This window comes from Phalaenopsis equestris, unplaced genomic scaffold (assembly GCF_001263595.1).
Source record: "Phalaenopsis equestris unplaced genomic scaffold, ASM126359v1 Scaffold000202, whole genome shotgun sequence".
Lineage (NCBI taxonomy): Eukaryota > Viridiplantae > Streptophyta > Magnoliopsida > Asparagales > Orchidaceae > Phalaenopsis > Phalaenopsis equestris.
Window position 1 is genome coordinate 3243050 of NW_018164644.1, and position 11660 is coordinate 3254709.

Consider the following 11660-nt stretch of genomic DNA (forward strand, 5'->3'; position numbering starts at 1 on the left):
GTAAAAAATTTTCTCCCATCAATGCTTTTAAAAGTGTGATTTGGATCTTCTATTTATTGCAAATGTTGGATTGAGATTTATAAACGATATAGTGAAGTTATTGTTGGATTTCAATTTGTCTGTAGTTGTCTTTTAAGTCTTTACTGTCAATAGTTTTTAGACATTTCTGATATATCTTCAATTAAACGATATAATGATCTCTATGCCCTGAATTAGAACATTTCTCCCGAATTCTTTAAATGAACTAATTCTTCTCTGTTGGAAGAATTAATTCGTTCTGATATATCTTCAATTAAAGGCATGGATTTCAATAAATTTGAATTAATAAGGTTTAAATAAGAGAGATTTTTAATCTTGTGCTTGATCTTTTTTAATCATCCCATGGTGGGGAATTCGTTTTTAGACATTCAAATAGCCATAGCAAGATTTTAATGAAAATTTGCTGCGTAGTTTAAATAGCAATGGAACTTCTGCAGCTAGTTTTTGTCAAGAATTTTGTCCAGAAATTTATTAACAAACTTGAAGATTCGATTAATAGGATTAATCGCCCCATCAAAAAATTTGTCCTAAAAATTTTATTTTGGTTTATAACAATTGAATTTTAGAAGCCCAAATTACTAATCTAATTTATTAGATTAAGGGCCTGTTTGGGGTAGCTTATAAGTGCAGGGGCGTTTTTGAAAACATCGCGCACCGTTTAAATCACGTGTTTTGCCAATTTATCCGAAAACACGATTTCCTTTTTACATAAAACGTAAGCCACGAGTCGTATTTTAGAATAAACAACTTACCCTTAAACCTCTCAATATATATCCGACCAATGCTTTTGACTTTTTCGTTTCTAGAATGCAATAGGATTTTCCTCACTAAATTTCTCTAAAAAAATTTTCTAATACCTTTTAAGGACCTTTTAAGGTTTTTTTTTTTGTTGAATATTCAGAGAATTAAGTTGGTTTTTGAGAGTTTTCTCAAAATCTTTTTTTAAAATATTAACCTGTGAAAATTTATTTCTAATATGATTCATTTCATTAAAAATAATTTATTGAGGATTATTAAAAAAAGTAAAATATAAGTTTTTTATAAAAAATTGTGTGATGAATGCCCATCTTATCTTTTTTTTTTTTTTTTCTTTTGGTATTGATTTGATTTTCAATTATAATAAAATTCTCAAAATAATATGTTGGATTAAACTTTTAACAAATAAAAAAATTAGGAATGCATATATCTAGTTTCTTAGAGGTAGTTGCATTTGATGATTTGTATTTTACCTGCATATAGTTATTTTTAGCAGAGATTAACCGTTATACCTCTTTTTGAAAATGCTTTGAATAAATCTCTCTTGAATCCAACTCATATTAACATAACCATCAATTAGTATTATCAAATTTGATAGAATAAATTATTAATAATTAATTTAATAGAGAGATATCATTATACATAAATGCTTTTTTAAATACTGAAAAAATCTTTGATATTTCAATACTATTTTTATAATAATCAAAATTGTTAGAACATTTAGGATCACTAGAAGAGCCACCATTTTCATTAATATGTAAAATTTAAACTTCTTATTTAAATTGTAAATTTTATGCTAAAATTGTTGAATAGTTTATCACCATAAATGGTAAAGGAAAGCGTGTTCGTCTGTTACCTAGAGATAATTAACATAATCATATGCAGATTTATGAGCATATCCATATTTGATTAATCCAAATAGCCTTTATGTGCTTCTATCTTTGAACGTCTAAATATGGCCCAATCTCTTGGGGAATCATGTAACTGAGTTATGATTTTCTTTTCGATCAATCAATTACACCACCTTGTTGGTTAATTGATCAATACCTTATATCTAAATATTAAAAGATTAGTGCAACATTGGGATCAACATTGTCAGCTAGTATCTCATATTAACGTTGGTAGAGGTATTAGGTTGAACGAAATATCTTTTCCTGAAATTTGGACTATTCCTAATGCCGCCACGACAAAACTAATTGCCAATCAAGAAATGGGACAATCAAACAAGCCAGCCCTTGGCCTAAAACACAACTCTTAAAATGTGCCAAGCAACAATGAAATTTATAGTAGCTTAGTTGGCGTAGTGCGCTCTGAAAATTCTGGATGAGGAGTTTGAGAACCACGGTGCAGTAGCTTTACTTAGAAAATTATGTTAAACACGAACTGCAGATTTGAACCGCGGCTCGCATTTCTTCTGAAACCTATAGCTCGTATGCCCCTCTCACTGTTGCCCTCTTTCTCACGTTTCTTTCGTCCTAGGTCACGCCTCTCTCGATCACTACAATCTCACGCCTCTCCGGTGGCGACGAGTTGCCTCTCTCCTCTTCCACTTCCCTCTGATCTTCGGCTCTTTGTCTGTTTATTGTGTTTTAAATCCTCCCACAGTATAACCCTTTTTTTTCGAAGTAATGACTTGCTCTTTGCGATTTATGACTTTTTCATTTGCAGTTTGATTTCAGAATTTAATTGAATAGTTTATCACCATAAATGGTAATGAAAATAGAACTTAGCCGATCGATTGACACTAGCCGACCAATTGACTCGAGGCGACCGACAAAAGTAGTATTGCCTCCGATGAGGACTTGTTTTGGCCTGACGATGTCTTAGCGTCATCTTCTATCTATACATATAGTATAACTAACAAAGTTTTATCGGATGGATGCAGAACGCCGATTAAATCTCCTCAAAACAAAAAATTGATGCTAGAAATCCTATTTTATAGCACTCTGCATGGCCAAATTGGCGATACATATTTATTCATGAAAATATGTATTTTCCTTTTAAAAAATTGTAATGATGATACTTTTTATTTGATATGGAAGATTGAAGTGTTGAATGTAAGCTTTTTTCTTGGGCCAAATAACGGACATTGTTTGAAAAGGTCTAAGCTGAATTTTGTATGTACAAACCTGACACGGGTATGTATGTACACATGCTTACTGCTTATTATTATTATTATTATTATTATTATTATTATTATTATTATTATTATTATTATTATTATTATTATTAATTCTGCAAAAAACCTGAATAATATTTCATTAAAATTTAACTTTCCAATATTTTGTCATAAATACATCTAACCGTAGAACATAAACATATTCAATGAGTAATTTTCGTAAAAAAGTTTGATCACGCAACATATGGATATAGCTTGAAAAACATATTCCTTTTATTTGCCTTTAACAAAATCATGACCGCTACCGTTAGTTGCTTCAAATGTATGGTGCTGAATTTGCACCTATTTAAGATAATTCATGCATGGCACCCTAAATTTTGCTATTTATAAAATTAGCACCCAGATTATTTTTTTTGAACTTCCAAACCAATGCATTTGGGTGCAAGACAATAAAAACAAATTGATACAAATGAAAACAAAAAAAAATCACTGGAAATTTCATTGTGAATTTTGATATTTGAGTAAAAATTTAAAATACAGAGGAAAGAGGGTGCTAGTTTTATAAATTCAAAAATTTCAAGTGCCATGTGTGCATAATTGCCCCCATGCATTTCTCATATTTAACTAAATAAAAAAGTTAATATATAAAATAAAAAGAAATTCACAAAAAATAAAAGACTGGATTGTTTACTTCAAATCTAAATTCATATAAATAAAGCTCACATCGACCTAGCTGAAGAAGAATATGCAGGGAGGTGCCATATGCATGTGGTGGAAAAAATATTAAGAGTAACGTGCGTAGCCAATGAAATCACGCCACGACATTCCGCGTGATAGAGAAAAAAAACGGCACAGTAACACGGGGAATATTCTCCCCCGTGTTATTCATGTGTTATTATGTGTTATTCATGTGTTATTGTATCCTGAGAATATTCCTGATGTTATAATAACACAATAACACATCAATAACACATGAATAACACACAATAACACATGAATAACAAGGGGGAGAATATTCCCCCGTGTTACTGCGTCGTTTTTTTCTCTGTCGAGAATATTCCCCGTGTTATTCAGATGTTATTATGTGTTATTCATGTGTTATTGTGTCTTAAGAATATTCTTGGTGTTATAATAACACAATATAACATATCAATAACACATGAATAACACGCAATAACACATGAATAACACAGGGGGGAATATTCCTCGTGTTACTGCGCTGTTTTTTTTTCGCTGTCGAGAGGGATGTCGTGGCGTGATTTCATTGGCTAGACATGTTACTTCTACGTGCATAGTCGCATGTGGTGCCAATGGAACCTTTTTTTGAAAAATAATTAAAAAAAGCAAATAATCCTTAAAAGCGACAAGTAACATAGGGAGAAGTATTTCAGTTATTTTTTCAAAATTTTTTCTCTTATTTGCCCCTCATTCTCACTTGTTTTTGTGCGAACCTAAAATTTGCGCAAAAAAATAAAAATGTACAGGACTACCTCAATTTATTTATTACTTATAAGAGAAAATATTTCGTCCTGAACACTATATGTCGGGACGGCACGTCCAGACGGCCACCCACCAACAGTCACGCCGCTATGAACATCATCATCCACCAGTAGTTAATTGTCGAGACCTAAAAATTCCTATAAAAAATTTTATTAAAATTTTTACATTCAAATCCCAGTCCATAAATTTCTATCATTTATTACAAACTTAATGATTGGATGGATCTGATAAAAAAGTAAAAAAACAAGAAAAGTTAGGTGAAGGTGACCAATCCCAATTTTAATCAAAATACATTTAGGAAAAGGAAAAATTTGCTGAGCTCCAAAATTGATCGACGGGGATCATTTTCAGTGGAAGGGGCACTCGCGATTTCAGCGAGCCAAATCGTATGCGCGAGTTTAGGCTCAAACTTTTTCATCGATTTTATTATTTCCCAATTTGCTATAGAGACGCTTAAATCATTCTCTATTCCTGATGTTCTTACGCTGAAATTTGTATTAAGAATATTTATCATTAATGTAAATTTATGATTAAATGAACATTTAAGGAAATTAATGGAAGTGAAAACGTCTTCCTACACCTAAAGAAGTTTGGGTATGTTAACAGCTACAACAATTTCAGTCTGGCTAGAAAGATGCGACGACGACGAAAGGAATTAATGGCACGCAAATACGGAATAATATTGAATCTGATCAAATGTGAAGATGTTTATTACCTTCTGTTTAGGCGCTTCATCTTCCCCAGTACCATTCCCCACTCTGCTATAGCTGTGAATTTAGCTCGAAGATCATTAGTGGCTCAAAAATTGATTCAAAGTTCGGATTGATCAAACTAAATGAGTAAATGAAATGAGTAGAGTTACAGCCAAAATTTATTATCAAATTTTTTAAGTCAATTACAAAGTCTGGCTTGAAATCGGATCGTTAACAATAATAGTGATATTAGGATCGTGAATTTAACGAATTTAATTCGAAAATATTTAATCGCTCGGGATCAAGTTCATAATGAAATAAACGAGCCAAAGCGATGAGCCAAAGCGATGAGGCAAAATTTTAGAATGAATTTTTTTTTAGCCGATTTTAACAAAACCTACCCTCTACGCCGGTTTGTCAATCAATAAAGGATTAAAAGACGACAATGATTAACCGGACGATTTCTAAACCTTAAAAAAATAAATAAATAATCGAAGTCTCTGCTTCAACATACCTCATCCGATCATCCAAATAAGTTCCCCAATTCCGATATTGGCTAAATCCATGGTACTTCCACAAGGTCCTTTGCAAAACCGGATCAGCAGATCATTTAGAAAATAAAAAAAAAAAAAAAAAAAAAAAAAAACAACAACCGAAATCAATATTCAACAAGGCAGCATCTACATGATTACTATGAAATACCAAAACAATCCGCGACCGCTACAACGATCGAACTACCTCTTGCCATATCGAGCATGGCCGCGCGGCCTTGTAACCTTCTTTGATCCAACGACTCCAACCTTCTCCGAGATAAGATTTCCGAGAGCCTTTTCGCATCCAAATCTATCGGAGAAAGATTCATCACCGTCGTCTTGATGGAAGGATCTTCACCCTCACCATTAAAAATTACGGCGATGTAACGAGATTTCATCGCCATTGATGAGAGCCGAGGGATCGGTGGGAGCTTATTGCCTTCTAATTCTCTGCTGCTAGAAATAGATGAGTGATTACGAGTCCGAGCTCCGAGGTTGGGGCACAGAGCCCTAAAGGGGTGGGCGGGAAAATGGAAAGCGTCGAGTCGGACTCACAATTGAGTCGAGAAAAAATTACATAATGCTGAAATTCATTGTTCACACATTGGTTTTCTTTTTTCTTTTCTTTTTTTTTTTGCCAAAAAATTATAATTATTTATTCGCGATATCAGAACTTATTTGAATTATTTAAATAAGTTGATTGCATCTGCATAATTTGTTTTTAATACGGCAACTAAATTTAAAAAAAATATAAGTTAATTGTATGTCATGTTATAGTTTTTTTTTTTTTTCTTTTTTTTTTATTTAATTTGATTGGCCTGAGAGCAGATCCCCAATCAACCTCTTGTGACTAATTCAAGGCAAGACTCAAACTCATGACCCTCAGTAACTTATAAACGCTATCAACTAATAAGCCACAGTGGCCTCATAAAACAAAAAAGTTTTATGTGATGTTATAGTTGATACGTGTGAGAAGCAACTAATGGTACATGTAACTGGGCGAAGCTGACTCATGAGGCTACTTGGCCTCGACTCGACAAGTAGTTCGTGAACCGAGCTTGATGAACTCTACTAAGACCCGACTCAACTCTTTAGGTCGTGAGCCGGCTAGTATAAAAGCAATTAATATAAAATATACTCAAAATATATTAACTTTAAATTATTTAAAATATTATTAAAAATATAATTTATATTTTATATTAAGTAATTTTTTATTATTTATCTCATAAATATTCATGTTATTGATCATTTTATTATATACTAGTTTGAATTGATATTATTTTCTTTTTAAATATAAAGAAGTAGGCTCAGGTGCCGGCTCAAATTCATTAAAATAAACTCAAGCTCGAGCTCAAACTCGATTAATTAATCAAGCTTAATCTCTACTCGAGAGTGGCTCAAGCTCGACTCAATTCGTTTACACCCCTAGAAGTAACATATAAATTAAGATCCTGTTATAAAATACTCTTGATTGGTTCTGTATATCTTGTTAGTCATCCCTGAAGAAAAACTTGCTTATTTTCACAATTCACAGTCATACATTAAATTATTGTTTCAAGTCTTTACAAATATATCCTTATGTCGTTTTCAATCTCCGAACGATATCCCATGATAATTTATATGGCAGCTTAGAGATTCTTGAATTTTATTAATTGCTCATGAAATGAAGTTCTTACAAGCTTATAAAGTCTCAATTGAAGTTCAGTAAATTTTCTATACACTAATCACCAACCTAATCTTTAAAAGAAAAAGAATAAAATATCAACACCAAAGTACTTTCAGCTCATATTCACGAGAAAACATAAGGTGTGTCGTTCACGCATGCGGATGACGGTAGGTGGATTCAACCATGCTGCCGTGCACACAGTGGGATGGTTGAATTCACATCGTCGCCCGCATCTATATATGTCCGCACCTAATATTTACTCCATATTCACATTAATCTACATGTCTTTTGTTCTTTCATTTAGATATATGCTCATAACTTCCATTCAATACCAAATTGAGGTTTTACCCAAATTGGTATTTTGCATGTTCTAGTTGGTTTTGCTTACATCCAATGTATTTCTATCATGAAATGAAAGGGACCAATTTACACCATACACAGCCGTGGCTTGCGTGGATCTCATGCGCCTCCTATATATTGATCTTCTTAAATTTATAAGAAGTAGAGTAAACTTAGTTATAATTTTAGTAAATTTCATAACTAAATTCATAAATATATTTAGTTCAGAGGCTCTAATGAATTACCGGTGGCTTGTTATTATAGATATAGATTATTTTTTTTTCGAAGACGTAAATGCAATTCGTGTTGGACCGGTCAACTTAACTAAAATTCTTGACCAACAACCAAATATTAAAATTTTGTTTTATTTAAGAATTCAAAATAACATTTTTGAGCACCGTATAATGTTTAGTTATTGTTTCAAATATACGCCCGAATTGAATTAGTATTGTTGATGTCATTTATATGAATTTATTTTGCCCTTAATATCATACTATTAAGAAAAGCGAGTGACACATAAATACAAATTTAAGGTTTTGTTGCTGCAGAAGCGTGAGACATCAAATATATTTGGCGACTAGTTGTTATCATAGCGGGTCATCCAACATTTAGTGGGGTCTCGAGAAAGATTCTAAACAAGTTTATCAAACATAGCCAATTGGATGATTGATTCTCCGATTAAAATCTGTGAAGTCCCAATATAATAAACCAACATATATAATATTTTTTTCCTCATGCAAACCTTAAGAAAACATTTTTTTCTTAATTTCGAAGCAGATCAAAGCATATAAACTCGCTGATCGAGAGCTTTTTAAAGCAAAATCTCTGTTTTGCAAACATAAAGTGATAATAAAACCCATTAGAATTTGTCAAAATTCTCGTATCTGTAATTGATTAAAATCATATTTTAGAAGATTATCATAAAATTCATTAAAGTTAGAGCCAAGTTCCATAAATCAATCATCAACAAGTTGTTAGCTAAAAAAGTTTTGATTGCTAATGATACATTTACCACCCTAAAATAGTACAGCATATGGTTGGGATGGACCACTTCAAACTAAATGCACCAACCCATCACCATCACCTCAATGGATATTTTCTACCCCCAAAAGCAATTCTAAATAATAATAATAATAATAATCATCATCTTTAGCATAATGAAGCTTACCAAGTAAGCAAACTTATAACAGATGGAGACCCCTCCCAACTTTTTCAAAGCCAACAGAGTTTTAAAACAACCTACAAACGTCTCGTATATACTGCAAATAAATTTTAATAAACAAGTTTATAACATCTTTTTTTCTGCAAATGAAACATTTCTTCATTTACAAAATTTAGAGATTAATTCCTCTGAAGATCTCTAACATTAATTAGCAGGTTGTGGAAGCACCTAATCAGACAACTCCAATAATGCCTGACGAAAACTTAGCTAGGTTATGATGAGATTGAGGTGGCGCGATTGTGAGCTCCAGATCACTATTCTCAATGGCCGAAGACTTGGCCAATTTTTTTGGTGGGCTAATAGGTAAATTTAATTTGAAAAAAGAAGGATCTGCTTGATCCGAAACGTTAAACTTCATGTTTTGGGCTGCTAATTCCTGTCAAAAAGTTTGAAATTATTTACTTTCATGCAAGTTTAATGCAGAAATTTGTAATTTTTGGAGGCCGGGAAGACAAAGTGGAAGCTTACAGTCGAACTGGTTTTGCGTGGAATTGGAGTGCTACTACAGCTAGCCGCTGGTAATTGGATTGTGGTGATGCATGAATACCCAGCCTGCAGTCATTTTATTTACTCTAACAAGTTCAGATTAGCATATAGTTCTATTAATTCACACGATGAATTTATCCAAAATTAGTAATAAGGAAAATTTACATGCATACCACTCAATTCTTATGTATTTACATATATCTCTATTTTTTACATATATGCCGCGTTACCCATGCATAAAAAGGTGTATTTGGCCTTTAAAAGATTTAACTAGTGATACTTTTTATGTAATATGAATGATAAAAATCAAAGTTTAGACGTTAGATATGTAAATACGTAGGAATTGGGTGGTGTGCATGCATGTAAATGTCCCTTAGTAATATTATGGTTTTGCTAGAAGCACTTACGGAATGACTGTCAGGGTTTAGACGTTCAAAAACCTTGAAATTCTCATCAGACTTCTTCAATGGTGAGGTTGGGGAAGTGCCAGAGTTTGTGAACTTTAATGAAATGGTTGTCAAGCATAATAAAAAGAAGGGAAATAAATTAAACCTGCTGCTAAGCTGAGATTAAGTGGATGTTTAGAACTTACTTTTTTATGGATGACAACATCAAAAAGGCTGGATCTTCTCTTCTTCTTACTGGTGTTGGTTTGTCGAAGGAAATACTTCTGAGCATGGCTGGCGACTTGGGTTGGAGTTCTGGTCATCACAAAGTTTCTGGAGATTCCCCTCCAGTCACCCCTTCCAAGCTTTTCTAATCCTGCTAAAAATGTTCGGTGCTCCTCTTCGGACCATGGAACTCCTAAAAAGAGTAGAACTCAATAAGTTGTAGAGATGACAGAAATCTAATGGAGGAATAATCGCCAATAATTACATACATGCATAGTTGCATACCGCCCTATTTCTATATGTATTTGCATATATAACACCTCAAAAGTACTTTTTACATTTATATCACCCAAATCTTTCATATCAAATAAAAAACATGAGTATTTTGACTTTTAAAAAGGGAAATTCATTTCTTCATGCATAGGTAAGGTGGTATACATTGGAATGTATGTAAAAAGTATAGGTGTATGCAAGGTGGTACGTATGCATGTAAGGTGGTATACATTGAAATGCATTTGTTCATGTAGGTAAGGTGGTATGTATGTAAAAATTTAAGTTTAGCTGTTACATATGTTAATACATGGGAATTTGAGTGGTATGTATGTAATTGGATAAAAGTTAACTGTGAAGAAACTGATGCATAATCTTTCTGCTCAATTTTCAATAAGGGAAATACAGCAGTAGTTTTTTGTATTATTCTTTTTGTTCAAGGGACAATAAAAGGCATCGTCAATGTTGTTTTCTGAACGAAATCTTCCGAAATTTCTGCAATGACAGTACTGTAGCTTGCAACATCAAAATATAATACGGGACTTGTATTATCCCATAGTTAGATGATTCGACATTGTTCATAATTGGAATAAGGCTAGTCCATCTTGGCCCTAAAAAATCCGACTGAGTGAAGGGCAATAGCCTAGATTGAGCACACTCATAGCCTGAAAAGATCCATTTTTTCATCAAAGTTTATGGTAAAAAAAGGTGGTGGTACAAATACTTCTGTGCAATGATGATTTCTGTGATTCGCGAGAGAGGGTGACCAGGCAATGACGATTGTTAAAGAATAGGCAATGAAAAATGTATATGCTAGTCTAAAAAGGGGAAGTGACAAATGGGTGATGATAATCATTGGCATCAATTGATAGACAATAGATGCAATCATGAAAAATTAGAATTAGAATGGCATTCAGAGTGATTGTCCTGGTAGCCAATGGGAAGTTTGAGCAATTAGAAAAGGTTGATAGGTTTAAATATAGAAAACCTCGAAGATGATAGATTGAATTCCAAGTGGCGACCAAGGGTCTCTTTGGGGCAGCTGTTAATTATTTATAATCTGATAACCAGATGTTGTGAGATATGTACTTCCTGGCATAGAAATGAGACGAAAAAGAGCACAAGCAAACACAGATCGTTTACGTGGTTCGATCCAACTGGATCTACGTCCACGGGAGGGAATCAATCAAATATTTCACTAAGGCAAAAGAAATGGAGAATACATAGTTTATACATAGAGATGAACCCTCATCTTCCTTCTATGGCCTCCCTCTCAAGCGACACCTTGATACAAGGCCTCAAGATGCTCTCCTCCTCTAACTCTATAGATATTCTCTCCTCCTTTGTGGTAGCTTAAGATCTCTTCTCCCTTTCCTCTCCTAAGCCTCACACCCTTAAGATCTCTTCCCTTGCTCTCCTAAGCCTCA

General features: G+C 33.1%; 1 protein-coding gene and 1 long non-coding RNA gene across 3 annotated transcripts in view; both read right to left on the reverse strand.

The window, feature by feature from the left end:
* Positions 1 to 4413: 4413 nt before the first annotated feature.
* On the reverse strand, positions 4414 to 6173 carry LOC110022847. Of its 2 annotated transcripts, XR_002293816.1 has the most exons (4): positions 5845 to 6173; positions 5621 to 5689; positions 5130 to 5181; positions 4414 to 4551 (listed from the first exon to the last, which is right to left on the reverse strand). It is a non-coding gene; the product is annotated as an uncharacterized LOC110022847 (long non-coding RNA). The 2 variants fall into 2 exon arrangements; XR_002293815.1 differs by lacking the exon at positions 4414 to 4551 and having other exon boundaries at positions 4743 to 5181.
* Positions 6174 to 8816: 2643 nt separating this feature from the next.
* The window catches only part of LOC110022756 (probable transcription factor At5g61620), a 13603-nt gene continuing 10759 nt past the window's right edge, over positions 8817 to 11660 (reverse strand). Inside the window, exons 2-5 of the mRNA XM_020721848.1 lie at positions 9945 to 10156; positions 9760 to 9852; positions 9335 to 9418; positions 8817 to 9242 (exon numbers count right to left, since the gene is read on the reverse strand). Coding sequence (XP_020577507.1) covers positions 9039 to 9242; positions 9335 to 9418; positions 9760 to 9852; positions 9945 to 10156 — 593 coding nt within the window. The 3' untranslated portion in view covers positions 8817 to 9038. The remainder of the gene's footprint in view (positions 9243 to 9334; positions 9419 to 9759; positions 9853 to 9944; positions 10157 to 11660) is intronic.